Source organism: Dermacentor variabilis, chromosome 1 (genome assembly GCF_050947875.1).
Source record: "Dermacentor variabilis isolate Ectoservices chromosome 1, ASM5094787v1, whole genome shotgun sequence".
NCBI classification, from domain to species: Eukaryota; Metazoa; Arthropoda; class Arachnida; order Ixodida; family Ixodidae; genus Dermacentor; species Dermacentor variabilis.
The window spans coordinates 222451574-222468346 of NC_134568.1; the positions used below are offsets into that span (position 1 = coordinate 222451574).

Genomic DNA, 16773 nt, shown 5'->3' on the forward strand with positions numbered 1-16773 from the left:
AATGAAACAAAGATGGAAAATATTGCCAGCACACACGAGTTATGCCAGTTTCATGGAGATTTCATCTGCACTCTATCACCATTTTTATCCCACCTTTCCTTCAACATCATCTTCCTTTCTCTTCAGGTGCTCTTGCAAACCGATATGGGGTTCAGGCAGCATCAAGCAATGGGAGTCAAGATGTCATGCCAATTATGTTCACTGATGCTTGATGAAATTAGTGCACTCTCTTATTCCTGGCCAAGCATATGTTTCCCTTCGTCAAGGAGCTTTCTCAGCCTTGCCCATTGTCGGTGCTGGTGTCTCTTGCAGTTTGTTTTTGGGCATGCTTCCATCTCAGGAAACACTCTTGACTCGACTACTTTGTTGTTATTTGTGGTGTTCTCCATGTCAGCCATTTTCGTCAATAGGCTGATCACATAGAAGACCAAGAAGAGCCTTCAATTCCCTCACAAGTTGCTCCTCTGTTTTTCTTCACTTAGCACTGCTATTTCTGCTATTTCCTATGCTATTCTTATATTTTGCATTTCTTATATGCTATTTTGTCTTTGTTTTTTTGTGTTTGTATTCTCCTAACAGTTCTGTTTTATTACTCATGATTGATATGCACTGTTTTCTTTTTGTATTGTTTTTAATTGTATGTATCAACCTAACTGTATTAGATTGTATCACTAATAACTAGATATGCGCTTGACTTTGTTGCTGCCGCTACATATATGACTATGGGCCTACACTAGTCTTCAGCTACTGGCCCAACAGTTTTTTTGTACAAATTATTATGAATGAAAAACAAACTGAATTGAATTGAAAATCTTCAAATAGATCTCAAAAATAAAATCACTTTAGCAGGGCATCTGTTTGTCGATGGTTTCTATAATCCCAATGCTTCTACCAAATGAGGCAGGAATGCTTGGCACAGAGTTGAGGGGACTTTAATCTGTGAAGCATGCTATTCTCATTGACATGGCCATTCTATCACTCCTCAGCCTCATTCACATATGCAGGTATCAGCACCATGCTCCTTTTGTAACAATATCATTAAGTCTTCACTTAGCTGTAACAGGAAGAAACCTTAATTTCATATAGTCATGATACTCACACAATCAATTTATGCCTTATCAGATGCAAATATACCTTGCCTTATCTATCCATGCATGCAATCTGTGCTAAATGTATGCTGGACTTGTACGATGGAATGTCAAAATCACTCAACTGCCAAAAAAGATCGCTAAGCATAAACAATTTTATTGTGATAGGAAATATATGCACACTCAAGGCACATTTTTGCCATTGCTGTCGCCGTGATGTCCCATATAAAGTACAAGGGTGATAACACTGTCGCTGTACGCTGTGTGTGCGAGTGAAAGCATGCAAGGGTGAGCCGACGATCGCAGCTCAATCTTGCATGTGCAAAGGAGGAAATCGGAGAGGAAGCACGCCGTCTTCCGTTGCGCACAAGGAACCAGAGGGAGGGGAGGTGGGGGGAAGGTTGTACTTCAGCAGCAACTGCGTATGGTGTGACCGTGTGGGCTTTATCTTGAAAGCGATCTGCTTTGGGGGCAGAGTCTATGTGGGCTGACAGCTCATAGCTTTCCATGTGCTGTATTCTCGCCACTTAGTTTACATTGAAGTGATAGACAGCACGAATGTCCCTTCGCTCACTGCTGCCACTGCTGTGCTTCCTCATGCCAGCGTTTTGACAGCGAGTGTCTGCAGTCATCGAGTGTGGTGTGTGCATGTTTACATGTGCATGCTACCATGCTTGTTAATTTAGTTAGTAAGCGAGTGTCTACAAGTTTATGCGGCTGATAAAACTGCTATCCTTGCTTATTGTGGCTGTCTACTAATTTGCTATTGCAACCGGTGTTTCGCCTTTCGTGCGTAAGTGCGCCTTTCTTTTTCTGTCCCGTTTTGCTCTCCAATATCTACTTTCTTTCAGTTAGAACCAAATTTCTGTTAATAATTTTGGCATACTTTTTATTTTCAGCCTTTTTAATACGAAGCATTGTTTACAAACTTCAGGTGCTTCGAGTGTGTCTATCTAGCCTCCTATGTTGTGATTCTGTCGTGGCCGTTTCTTCAACTGGAAATATATCAGGATAGGTATGGGGGGGTCTTGACATGCATGCATACATAACACAAATGACATGTCATGACATGTATGTCGCCATATAAATAATCAAATAAAGTAGTTGTTTCTTTCGTTCAATATATACCAGGATATGAATGACATGCACATGTCACATCACGACATCAAAGACATCACATGCTTGTCATGGCATGTTTGTCATAACATAAATAGTATGAATGACATGATGCGATTGTGGTCGTTTCTTAAACTTTACTATTATTCCATTATTCCTTTATACAGCATTTCATTTACAAAACTGATGAATACAGAAGAGATTTGTATGTCACTGCCATTTGCCAGCGGGAAACAACACTAAAATGAAAAGGAAGAATAAGTTTGAAAAACGCAATTCCAAAACACTTAAGATGAAAGAAACAAAAACAAGGCGGTTTGAGGAGAAACCCAAGAGAAGATGACTAGTGACTTGCTAGTGTGTGATAAGTTAGGAGGATGTGGCACAAGGCTTGAACCAAATAAGAAAAGCTGATGTGCAAGTGCTATGTTTTTGGAATTGAGGCCTTGGCATACTGGTCTCAGTCTTGTCCCAGCACCTCGTGACACTCAAGATGACCTGCCTGAGGACCTGATTAGGCAAGGAACAGATGACCACAGCTCAAACCACATACAAATAGATTACAATCCATCTAGCTCAAACATATGTTACAAAGGAGCCAATGGGCGACTCCACGAGAGATCGAACATGCATGTCCACTTGATATTTTTATTTTTCTGATATTTTTTTATGTTACGTAGTGTTTGAATCGCACCGCTGGTACGAGTTGTTGTGGTCGTACCCGCTGGTACGATTTGTTGGGAACTCGGCGCTGACGCCCGTGGTTGTACCTGGGTCGCAAGCCCCAAGGGTAGCGTTGGCCTGGCGGCCTGGGGTACAACTGGAAGCATCCGAAGGTCCCGGCAAAGCATGAGTCGACTGGTAACAACAAAACAACTTGTTTATTTTAACATCGCAAAGAGTTGGCGGTCAGGTTGACCGAAGTAGAGAGACGGGAGTGCACTTTGCTCAACAGAAGAAATCGGAGCCCTCCTTTTGGCGTCCGGGGGCAGCTGTTTTTATACTCTCGCAGTTGAGGGCAAGAAGGAACCCCTCAATAGACGAGCACGTGATTGTACAATGGGTTAAGGTGACGCATACTGTCGTAGCGCCGCTGGTCGGGCACAAAGACTGGGAGGAGAAGGTAACTTCTGCTCTCGTAGCGCCTCTGGTCGGGCACAATGACTGGAAGGAGAAGGTGACTTCTGCTCTCGTAGCGCCTCTGGTCGGGCACAATGGCACATACACTCACACACGCACATGAAGACACGTGGCATCGGAACATGCCTGGAAACGCCTGGAAACGCCTGGAAACGCCTGGCGGGGAGCGTAGCGGCGACGCCGAACGGGCCAAAATGTCTGCCGCTTTGTTGCAGTCGCGCCGGCTAAACCGCGCGTCGTAGGCGAAACGTAACAGTAGGCATATTAAAACTGCACGGAATATAAATTTTTATTCCCAAAAAGTGCGCCTGCGCCCAGCACGGAAAAAAAAAGAACTTACTAAACAGCTGAATTCAATGCGAATTAGAACAAGTAGTGTCAAAAACCTTTGGTGCTCATTTCAGAGAGGTTAAATGTAAACAACTTTCCTATTTTTTTATGCTGTCCACAAAATAAAAAAATTGTTTTTAAGTTCCCAACACGGACCAAATTAGAAAATTTTTTTAACTTTGATGCACCTTTGTGTGTTTTGTATTTTACAGAAACTTGAAGGGAGTGTCAAATATAGAATGTTGCCTTTTCAACACTCCTGCAGAAGACTGCATTCCTATAAGAAATACAAGATAAGAAAAAAACATAGCTAAACAAGTTTTTACGAAAAAACTTCCTCTTGAAAAACTCTGGTCCCAGTTAAAAAAAAAATTTGCATGGAAGTTCACTTATGTCAGGCAAAACATGGGTGCGATATGGTTCCTCATTTGGTTTCTTCACAAAATATAACAGACCAAAGTGGCCAGTGTTGAGCATGCTGGCTTCAGTGCCTTTGATGATTGTTTATCAGTATGCACTGTATGTAAATCTACAGCTCTAATTTCTTTGCTACAAGAAAACTTCACTCTGGTAGCTTGTTTTGAGCAAATATGCATTTTCAGACTTTATTTGTGCCACATGCGTATGCCCTCTAATGTGCACTTAGTATGCAGCCTACAACAGACATACTATATCTGCATGAATATAACGCGAGTTTCCCCCCCAAACTTATGGCCTCAGAAAGTGCCTCAACTTATGGCCTCAGAAGGTGTTACTTTGCTGCATGCATCCCCTCCTCATCCCCCCCCCCCTTGCAATGGATACTAGAACCTTTTCTGGTACGTACCACTGTGTGTGACGCACACTGTGCGTAAATAACCTTTCTAGAAAAATTATCCGAGTCATTTCCTAAGCCACTTATTTTGTTTCCTGCTATCACATGTTTTCCACGTCATTCACAGATAATGTATTCCTTTATATCACCTCGAATTTTACTTCTGTGCTTCAGCTGTCCAGAAAAGTACAGTGCGGCTTGACTTAGCTAAAAGCTGCCAAAGTTGCCTAATTTATCATGTTTTGTCAACTCCTTGCTAACATGCTTTCCCCCACCGAGAACCGCAAAGGTCGCTGGTGGCACCAGTCAACGTGTGTGGCCCACACATTTTCACAGTGAAAAGCTTTAGATGGCCTTGTTCATAAAAGCACAGAACTGTGAGGCATTCTGGAGCCTCAGCCATGACTGCAACACAGAAAAAGTGACAGAAAGAGTGTGGCGCTGTTCACTACACGCAATGCATGCACGCAATGCAGCTAGGTCCAAGTGTTCTGTGCCAATTATTTGCATGTTAACAAGAAGGTTGAAAAAATTCATTGCGTGAATGTTTTCGATGTTGCCTTCCTGCTGAAGCTACTGCCAGAGGCTGAGGATATTTGTGACCCCGACGAGGTCTGCCAGCACCACTTTACATGCCTCAAAGAAATCCTGTCCTCATCTACTGAGACCTGCCATGAAGCAGACAAGGCATTTCTTCAGGAGGAAGAAGCAATTGATGACTTGAACAGGTATGTCTATCTTTCTTCTGATGTTTAACCAGTGAAGCCACCACCTTCAATTAACAAATGCAGCAGACAATCTTACAGAAAGAGAAAACAAGCCAAGATTGAACGCGTCATGGTGACAAAGACATGTTCAACTTTAAGCGCGGCATACAGAAGCGTGAGTACACCTGGGCCGTCTGTGACAGAATGTCCGGCATGTGCTGGCTGGTTAAATAGCTTGAAGCAAGTGTACGAGGCTTCAAGGTCCTATCACATCCGTGAGGAAGCTGTTTTCTGCTACTGGGCATAGAAAGAATGCCTGTGACAGAGTGGGCGGACTGGTTAAGCACGAAGCTTCCCTGCACAACCTGAGGTCTGGAAGTGCCACTTCCATTTAATCGGTGTGTAAGATTGTCTCTCAACTTATCAGCAACCTCGAGAATGTGGCCCTGCTTCACGTGCCTGTTGCAGCCATCGAGAAGCATTGTCAACAGAAGCCAGTACAGTGGAAGTCAATGCTGAGAGTTCCAGTAATTCAGTCATGGCATGTGTGTATGTGTGCCTATGATCATTCAACTGGACATGTGCTGTTCGTTGTGAGAACTGCCGCTAGTCAGCTGATAGTGATTGAACATTTTTAAAGGGACCCTGAAATGATTTTGATGATTTTGTACAAACGTACCGAGTTGTTAGAGTAAGCCCTTCTGATCATTAATTGACGCATCTAAGTGCTCCGCGTAAAGCGTGCAATTTATTATAAGGTTTTAAAAATGTACATCGCTGCTGATCGCAGCACATCAGTCAGCTGAATTTTAAGCCGCCCCTATCAATTTGACGTCATTTGCCCCATTGACGTTAGTAGGGCGAGCTATCTGATTGGCTGCCCAAGGCGCGTCATCAATAATTTTTCCAACTTTATGGGGAACAAATGTTGTTCATAATAGTTGGAATGTTAGTTATTTGTTCCTATAAAAAGAAAGTAACAGAAAGAGAATGCACAAGAACAATTTCTCATTACACTTAAGCACTTCCGGCACACAGCAAGTGTCGTCTGCTTGTGTTACAACATGCTCCGTTTTAATGAGAGCTCCGCGGTCAGAGTCCGTTTCAGTCTTTTCGCGAGCACCATGATTCGACTTTGTTGCGTTGTGGGCTGCAAACGTAGCGACTGGCAATATGTCAAGCTGCGACATCATGTCCCTCTGCAAGGCAAGCAGACGAGCGGAGTGGCTGTAGCGCATTGGACTGTCGCTATCCGATCAGCGCCAGGATTTGCGCGTTCATGGCCATCACTTTACACCAGAAGATTACTACCACAACAGCGTTTCGAGAGCCCGGTATTTGGGTAAACGCAAGCGCAAGGGGACAGGGCCTCGCCACTTGACCGTGCCGTTTCACGGGATGAGCTGAAGTGCAAAGATGAAAGGTCTGCATGGTGCAGCCACCTGGTGGCACAGAGCTCAACCAAACACAGTAGCAGTAATGAAGTGTGTTCTTCTTTCCTGCTGGTGTAAATTTTTCACAGGAGCGTAATCGTTAACACATTGTCTTTGTAAACATTTAAAATGTTTTACACTTGGTTAGAGCAATATTAGCTCTTTGTTTGGCTGGTTAAGCTCTGCACCAACGGGTGGCTGGACCATGCAGACTGATCAGGCAGCTCAAGTACATCGACGCTAAAGTTCCTTCATCAGCTTGAATTTATACCTCCACCTATCCGTTGAAATGCCCAGCTCGCCTCTGGTTACCAGATACCAGACACATTTGGTGCTGCAACAGAATGCTTGCAACGCACACTGCTTCGATAGCTGTCGCTTGGGGTCGACTGCCAAGCAGCTGGTGGAGAGGCTTCGCGCGCGCGCTCCTAGAGAACAAGAAGTAGACGATACGACGTGCTATCATGACGCAGAGCCAGTGAAGGCGGAGCTAGCCCCAATCACTCGGCGAACGAGTTGAGGAGAAAATGCATGGCTATGGAAGAGGGTAACTTGTAATTGTCCGTAGCTCTCTTAATATGAGACGCTTCACACAAATTGTGGTCCGAATGATTAACTTTAGCTGTATCCTACGCATCTACAAAATTTGTCCAAACCATTTCAGGGGCCCTTTAAGTAATAACGGCAAAGGGCACGTAATAAATTTGTTTGAGCACCACAAGTAGTGTCGAGCTTGTTCTCTTTAGAAAGCAGAAAACATGTTCACTGTTCTCACCACAATAAAAAACAGGTAAACTATCCATTATGTGTGGCAACCGTCGCATTTTTTTTTAAATAGCGAGTAAACGTTAACAAACCGGAATGAGTCCTCGGGGGGCACTAAAGCCAGCAAGCTCATCGGCCACTTTGGTGCGTTATATTTTGTGAATAAAGCAAATGAAGAACATATCGCACCCAAGTTTTGCTTGACATAAGCTGACTTATATCTAAAACTTTTTTTAAATTTGAGATCAGAGGCTTTTTTTTATTTTATTTTTTGACATTGAGCTTTTTTGAAAAAGCTTGCTTATTTAACTATATATTTTCTTATGTTGTATTTTTTGTAGGAACACAATCTTTTGCAGGAATGTTGCAAAGGAAAGATTCTATATTTGACACTCTTGTCAAGTTTCTGAGACAAATAGGAAACATACAAATGCGGATCAAGTAAAAGAACTTTTCTCTATTTGGGCTGTGTTAAGAATTTCCAAGTATTTTTTTCTTTTGTGTACGGCATAAAAAAACGCATGGAAGTTATTTACATTTAAGCATAATAAAACGAGCAGGAAAGGCTTCTGACACAACTTTTTCAGTTTGCACTGAATTCCGCAGTGAAGTTGAAAAATATTGCAATAAGCAGTAGCAGGACACCCGCAACGCCACCTTCAAATAATTGTTTGGTGCAGGGAACGCTTTTTGGGAAGGAAATTTTCAGTTCCGTGCAGTTTGAGTATGTCTACATAACACACACACAAAAAAAAAAAAAAAAAAAAAGAAACAGACAAAATAAATATCTCAAGCGGACATGCATGTTTGATCTCTCATGGAATCCGCCAAGTTTCCATGCCTTGAAAAGCACTTTTTAGCTTAAGCAAATATAGTGGTGGGAATGACCTTCAGTGTTTTGGAGCAGCCATTAGAGCAGGTGTAATGCTTCCACGAAAGCACATAGAGAGAAAAGAAATTTAGTTTAGCGTTCACTTCAGTTTACATAATCACTTCCTCGTAAGAACTAGGAACAAAATTGGTGATTCATCGCAGCCTGCAACTTTGGCAATGGCAAGTTTCCACTAAAAACAACATGCTGCCAGATTCGCTGCTGGAAACCATGCAAGTTATCAAACATTAAAGGGGCACTAAAGCTAAGCAATCAGTTTAGGCTGATGAAATATCCTTTCATAACTATATTTTATTCAATTTCACGGTACTAAAATGATTATTAGAAGGAAAAATGGTTACAGTAACATTTATTAAATTTCACACCAACGTCCCAGTACTGGTATGTCAGTGTGACGTCATGGATTTCAAAGTACCTTTTCGCAATTTGGCTGTGTCTCAGTAAATGTTCTTGAAATTTGCCAAGTTTGGTCTTCGGCTCATCTAGAATGCAATGCAGTCCTAATTTATTGATAGACAGCTACTTAGGCCCGAACAGTCACCATCAAAATCTATGATGTCACGACGAGCTGGTGTGGGAACTTCAAAACGGCGTCGCCGCCCCCCGTCTTTTGTTTTTGTGTCTTTTCTGGCTTACAAAGCCTCTTCTCAAGGCAAGTCCTCCTTAATGCTTGTGGACTACACTGTCACAGTGCATGATCACTCAGGCATTACCTCAAATTACTTGGTGTATGAGCTGCAGCAGCATGAAGCTCCAGTGCCACCTCAGCTGGTTCTCTGCTACTTTCTTGTTGGCAGGGCTGCGAGCCACGTGGCTGGTTTTTCTCGGTGTCCTGAAATAATACCATGTAAGAGAGTAAGAGAATCATTCCTTTTCTCAACATAAAGCTTACCAGAATATGTATGAGGAATTGAGAATAGGATCTTTATGTTAAAAGGACCCTTCGATTAAAATCAGGAACAGTAGTTGGGCTAATTGTTTTCTGAGAGGTAAAATTTGGTAATGAAAATGTTAATGACAATCAGGGGCTAATGTAGTTTAATAGACATCCATATGACATTGCCACTGATTTTCTGATTCTTCTTGTTCACTGCACAGTGAGGGTTTTGACTCTGGCAGCCTCAATGCCTTGAAGTATCATACAGGGGTTCACTGGCCTGAAGCCTGCTCTTAAGATATCATACAACATGATGCCTGTGGCTTAATGGATTTTCCACACCCACCACCAAGGCTGCGAGCGGTGTTGGATAACACTTTCAGGGTTACGTTACACATACATGAACATAAATATCTGAAAAAGTGACAAGAGGGACAACTGCTGCTGTAACCTTAGTTGGTACAGCACTGAATGCATCATGCAGAGGCTGCGGGTTCGGCTTCAACCAGCAGCAAAAGCAATAACATGTTTGTAATCCTACAGTATACAGAAATAGCCAAGGATGTGAACAAGCCATTATATGTAGCCTTTCTGTGTATTATTGGTTCATGGAACGTAAAGAGAGAGATTTTGTGGAAAATCCATAGAGATGAATGCTTGGGTGAAGGCAAAATGGGGTTACTGAAGAAAATACACTGAAAGCATACATTTCATGGGAAAGACAACAGTAATGAGGCAACAGTAGGTATTCAGAAGGGTGTCTGCCAGGGTTGCTTGTTATCACCATTGTCTCTTTATGATACAAATGATAAGCCTGGAAAGGAAGCCAGAGGCAGGTAAGTTACATGATCTTTCATACAGCAAATGAGATGGTGTAGTGGTGTAGCAGTACAATGTTCAATGAGTTTAATGTTCACAATGCCATTTTTTGTTACTGGACAGTTAGGGAGATATTCAGCTTTTGGCAGAAATTTGTGGATAGGAGGGTGAAGCTCTAGGTTTTCAATTAAAATGAAAAAAGCAGACATCGTGGTGTCTAATGGAACAACTGACCAGTTGGCTACAATACAGGAAAGTGACATACCGAGGGTAGGTGAATACAAATACTTATGAGCATAGGTCGTCAAAAAATACTGAACTCACTCAGACTCACTCACAATAGTTATTTTTTGTTCAAGGATCACTTGACCTCAGATTCACCAACATTCTACTCAGCCGGGCTCACTCAGAATCACGGGCCAATCTGAGTCTGAACGAGTTGACTCATGAGCAAGTTTGCCATGTAGTGCAACAGACAATGCATGGCACAATCCACACTATCTGTGGTTCAGCCAGTGGCCACCAAGTGACAACTCTGCTCGATATCATGGGTAATAAGGACGAGTGTAAAACTGACACCGCATGGCACGTGTACAGAACAAAGTACAGAACAAAGTACAGGAGGGTCGGCAGGTAGGGGAGGGGTGTTGCAGGTGCAGCACGGAGCTGGACGACAATGCGAACGATGGCTGCATATCCCTGTGCTTCATCTTTTCTATTTTTATGCACTCATGCAATGTACATGGCGCACTGCATCGGTGTTGCTGTCGTCACAGTGTCTTTAGCAATGTTCCTTATTTTAGGTTGGCAAATAAACGGAAGTCACTCAAGACTCACTCCCAAGAAAGAGAGAGAGGAAAAGGATAAATGAAAGGCAGCGAGGTTAACCAGGACTGAGCCCGGTTGGCTACCCTGCACTTGGGGAAGGGAAAAGGGGATGGAAAGATTAAACTATACTTTCTGCTTAGGGCCACATTCAGACTCAGTCTTGCCAAAATTCTACTCAGCCGGGCTCACTCAGACTCACAGGTCAGTCTGAGTGAGTCGACTCATAGGTGAGCTTGCCGATCTATGCTTATGAGCGTTGTTTAAAGAAGGAAACAGATACACGGAAAAACATGAGCATGTAATCATATCAAAAGGCAAAAAAAAAAAAAAAATGCAGCCGTAATGAAACATTGCTATGGAGGTATAACAAGTATGAAGTATATAGTATGAGGTGTGCATAAAGGGGTACTGGTTGTCAGGCTTACATTTGGTAACTCTAAGCTTAAAATCTGAAGTGTAGTCAGGTCTCGAGATAAATCGAAGGGCATAGGGAGCTTAGCATTGGGTGACATGGAAAAATCACAAGTGAAGCAATACAAGGCGACACGGGATGAGCATCCATCAAAGTTCCGCAGCTCAGAGCAATATCTGTTTCGAGGAATGACTGAATAATATGACAAAAATACATGGTGGCCAAAGTCTGCTTCAAGTTTATTTGAGTTTATCAAAACATTACTACATGACTAGAATATGCAGAAGATGGCCCCAAGGTCCTCTATACCTCTATACACAATTGATACCCTCTATACACAATTGATGGAAGCAAATTAAAAAAAGGTGCAGAAAGAATGTTGATTCTCAGTGAAAAAAAAACAAACAAAAGCAACCACTAAGTATTATCGAAATGTTGTAGGCAGGAACCAAGAAGACTATGTTTAAGAAACAGTAAGAAATGCAGGGCAATATACTGAATACGTATTATGAAGGGAAGCCAGATATGGAACTGTATCAAAAGGCAAAGAGTGAATAAGAAAGGAGATATTATATGATAATTCAAAGGGCAGTGCCCAACTGTTTGAAGCCAGATCAGGGTGTCCAAGAATGCGAAGTCAGGGGCAAAAATATTCCAAGGACAATGATTCAAGCAGAGTTTGGGGAAAAGGTACAGAAACATTTGAGCATGCTTCATTTAAATATCACAATATCTATCCAGCAATAAATCCATATGTAGTTGCCCCGCCCGCGGCCTTTGATTTTAAGGATAGCAGGGGAAATGTAAATGGAGCTGTGCTGCAGACTAGTAACAGATGGCTGGGAGATTGATGGTGCAAAGGAAAGGAGAACACACAATGATGCAAACATTATACTATTTTAAATGAAAAGAAGCAGATGTACCACAACTCCATCTTAAAGGGTATGCTCATATCATCGTAATCACAATCTAATAATTGTCTTCCACTTTCATTCCTCTATTATTTCAATAAAAATATGAAGATCATTGTGAATATAGCACTCACCTGTAATTAACTTTACAGTTTTTAAAAGGTAAATGTTTATTTCCCCATTACTTTCCTTAGCTTTATTGTTGTTGACTTCATATAGTTGTGCGTTTTACACTCTTTTTCCACCAGTGTTTCAATTATTGAAATATAGCAATGAAACAGCACTTTCAGAAGCCTGGCCATTTAACAGGCTTGCCTGAATGCCATACAGACCAAAATTATCATAGGTGAAGTTTTAGTTCATGGCCTGATACATTTTAGTCAAATGCTTTTCTTAGGCCCATGAAATGAAGATAAACATAGGTGAAGTTTTAGTTCATGGTTTGTTGATTCATTTTAGTCAAATGCTTATCTTAGGCCCATGAAATGAAGATAAACAGGAAGAAAAATTGCACTCGCTTCAGAACCAGACCATCTATCTAACAAACATTTCTCGTCTGAATCTAATTACTGCAGGCTTTTCATGGGCAAAATGTGAATCTGAATGGCAACAAATGCCACACTGGCAGCAACTGATAGTTCAAAAGCTGAACTATGCCTTGGTTGCTGATATGCGCTTCCTTAGAAATTTACTGCTTGGGTGAAGCAGGATACCGGCAACAATTTCCAGTGGGTGTACCACCTTTTATTCTCTGTCATAATCATGCGAACAATGTGACCTTAGTAAGGTAAACTGTGCATTTTGTTAGCTACAAGCACCAATTTTAGATGAGTAATTGTCTCACAGTGGAAGCTTGCTTCACACCTCAAAACAAGTGCAAATCTAAACTTCCTTTCTTCCATTTTGGTTCCCCTTTTCTTTTATTAAGAATAACAAGATTATTACCATTTTAGTTATTCTCTTTAATTAGCTCAACATTTCAATTTAAAAAAAAAGTGTTGATTTTTCACACGCTTTTCTGTTGGCTTCATATGATCGTACTGCGCTATCAACAGTTGTTAAGGAGAGGGCAGACGCTAGGACAGGAAGGGGACTATTGCCACACACTACATTCCACTCTGACATGTGATCTTGTTTTCTACCCATGCCCCACCCTGTAGCCCACTGCCTCCTTCACCCTAACGCTGCGCTATCTGCCAGGAACTTCTAGTACCCTTGTGGTGCGTGTGAACAACAGCATGAACAATTGGCAAGGTCACCTCTGCATGCTCTACTCAAATCAACGCAGAACTTTAAGCTTATTTGGGCAGCTCACAGATGACCCATTGTAATGCCAAAACAGTCACATTCTTTCTCGTGAGGTTGCGGGGCATGTCTCTTAGCAAAAAGATGAGAATTGTATTCATGCTATAATGACACCGGGAACAGCTCTTCATTTCAACCTGCTCGTTTTTTACTCGGTGTGGAGATCAGTGGCTGTACATTTTAGCTTAAAACTTTTCCCATGCAGCAGTAAAGAAACAATATGGAAACCATTAATTTCATAACATGTGAAAATCTACAGTAGCATCCATCCCCTTAAAGGGAATGATATATCATTTGACCACACACTGAAATTACGATGCAGATGAAATGCTTGAAACTAATAAGCATGTTGCTTCTTTAATGATAATATATTGAAATCAGCACAGAAAGTTACACAAAATGAGAAGTGACACTGTAGAAGCCTGTTACATGCTGCAGGCTTTTGCAGAGGCTGCAACTGTAGTTTGACAATTATTTTTGTGTATGTGTGCCAAAGCACCATTCATTTCCCCCTTCTCAGTTTCTGCAGTGTGTTACCGTTACTGCTTGTGGTCATTAGTGTTGTCAATATCCATAAACCAGTATGAGAGTTCTCAGACAGAAAAAGTCTGTTTAAAATTTTTTGACCCTTTCCAATGTAAACGTGGGTTTATGTACTATGAATTAGCTATTATATGGCAAGAAAGGGAATCTTAATAAATCAGTTGTCAATTTCCTTCGGGGAACAAATAAAATGTGTCCCTGCACTTCAAGTTGTTGATTAATTGAGCCTCGCTCTGTGATCTGCTAGCCTCCTGGTTTATTCAGATGGCAGAGAGACTGCCCCAAGAAGGCATTAGCCCCTGGTTTGAACCCCAGACCAGGACAAATTTTTCTTGAGCTGCGAAGCTTTTTTTCTGAGAAAACCATATGGGTTTCCTTTGTAGCTTCATGCTACATACAGTTGGGTGGATAAGAACTTTTCCTTTCGTGAACCTTCAGCCATCTTGCAATCTTCTGCAGAACTGGTTTACAACAAATAAATGGATCACAGCAGAATGTCAAGTACTCATCCAGCTTCAGTGGCAACTTATATGCAGACACCATTGCAATAGCTGTATCTGGCTGTGTATGACAACAGAAATGCTGCTTAGTAGGCTATTACGTGAGCTGAATATATATAGATGTCATTTCTTTTTTCTGCTCATCACCTGTATGAACTCACATGTAAAGTTTCCCTTGGAATGTTGAAATTTCTAGTCAAGCCAGAAACAAGCAAGATGAATGCGGATGTAACATGCCACCAGTATGGAAACTGCTCTGAACTATCAATAGCATGGCTAGTGGAAATAAGCAGGTCATAACCAGCATCACATCAAACACAATCGTGCACATCCAACTCCTTCCGTCTTTGCTCTTGTGCGACAATAGATGGCAGAGGTATACATGGGAATTGCTCAATAATGCACCAAAGAACTGCAATGCACTTTTACCAGGTTAGAGTGGAACTGGCCCAAGTTTTTTGTCACATTGCTTGATGAGGTGTGATGGTAGGTCTGAGGAAACACAGGTTCAGCATTTTGGGACACTTCTTCCTGTTGCCTGTGTGCCAGAAAGCTCTCAATGTTTGAGAAGCTGGCATGGCACTTGCCACATATGTGGACATCACCAGAGTCTCCTGATGTCAATGGCATGGTGACAAGTCCTGCTCCTGCAAGCATAATCATCCAGTTAAAAACAATGCCACACTAGTCATTTCATGCAGCAAGGCATTCCTATATGCCCTGTTTATGTGTACTATACACTTGCAGCACACAGATTGCACAAAAAGTAAACAGAATCTGCTGCCTTGAAATGTGAGTATAGCTCGGTTTGTAAAGCTTTTCAGCAAATCTTTCATGTGACAACAATGTCAAGCAGCATGCGCACTTGGGCTATGTGGTAAGGTATTACAATAAGACAGACAATGAAACTACGACAATGAAACAGAAGAGGACAGTGCTTACTTGCCATTGGGTTTATTTCTTTTAGAATGAAAGCACGTATCGAATACATACGCACGGAAATGCAAGTAATGAAAAGCAATGTATACAAAATCTACAAAGCCAGTTATAGCAAATTGGTCAACAGAATCTTCTACCTTGACATAACTACATTAATGCATCATGCACGTGCACAGTACAGAATAAACGTCACATCTACATTGAGTCAACATGGCAATAGCAGCTCTAAGTGATGGATGAGATAATCATCTTCTCAATCTAGAGAAATATTTGATGGGAAGCTGCAGTGCACTTTGAGCTAAATCAACGACAGAAGTATTACTAATACACCTTGACTTTTTCTTCGTGTAGCTAGACAGGCCCTACTAGAATGTTACTACAGAGGTATAGCATAATCGCTATCAAATCACTGAATACCTGTACTAACATAAGCGCATAGCATAACTCCTGTAACATAAAATGTGTCCCCTGGAATGCAGGGATAACGGAGTACGAATGTGAATAGCGACGATGAGTTCGTGATCCTGTCAAGCTTATTTACCTGATGTGTCAATCATGTTGTTTCAGCGCAGCTTCAATGCAATGATCTGACAATCATGTTGCTTCAGAGAAGTATCAACGTATTGCCGCGCTTTTATGTCTCGGTGACTGACAATTAAAACTCCCGGTTTTTGATGTGGGCAGGGCAACACCAAAGTAACAGGCTGCATCATATTTTCGTCGGCAGACTCCATCTGTAGAAGCGACGTGCGGTACTAAAGGCATATCTTCATCTGCAAAGAGCTTGAACTGCAAGCTTGACGAAAGGTCTACACAGCAACGTCGCTGCTAGACACTTCGCTCGTCTTTCGCTGGTCTCACACTACGCCCAATCAACTTTCCCTGCACTATCGTTGGATGGACTGCAACGTAGCAAGCGGACCGAGGCAGATAGAAGCAAGCCAAGTAGCCAGGATGACAATCACGGGCTCCACGCTCCTCCACAGGTGGGTAGACACACGCATACAACAGACTGCAACCACGGCGCCTACACAGTGCCCGAGTGCCTACAACCATAGTTTGCTACAAACCATCCATATCACGTGATCTCTCAGCGCATGCAGGCTTGCGCGCTTGCGGCTCTGCTGGACGCGCGGTTTTGGTTTCGGAAATCCGCACTCTGTCACTTTAGTACAGTGAACTAGAAAGCACGCACCAGCCGCAGTATAGCCTCCTTTATGGCCGCACGAACTTATGCGTGCCGGATAGAGGAGATCGTGATCGCTATACAGTGAGCTATGAGGGACGGCGTAACGGAGGGCTCCGGATTAATTTTGTTCGCTAGCTCCTTCCATGACACGTGTAAGCCACCATG

General features: G+C 42.2%; 1 protein-coding gene across 1 annotated transcript in view; it reads right to left on the reverse strand.

The window, feature by feature from the left end:
• LOC142557638 (uncharacterized) overlaps nucleotides 1-16482 on the reverse strand; it is a 65772-nt gene extending 49290 nt beyond the window's left edge. Inside the window, exons 1-3 of the mRNA XM_075669618.1 lie at nucleotides 15961-16482; nucleotides 14910-15127; nucleotides 8999-9117 (exon numbers count right to left, since the gene is read on the reverse strand). Of these exons, the coding sequence (XP_075525733.1) occupies nucleotides 8999-9117; nucleotides 14910-15127; nucleotides 15961-15976 (353 nt within the window). The 5' untranslated portion in view covers nucleotides 15977-16482. The remainder of the gene's footprint in view (nucleotides 1-8998; nucleotides 9118-14909; nucleotides 15128-15960) is intronic.
• Between the last annotated feature and the right edge of the window lie 291 nt (nucleotides 16483-16773).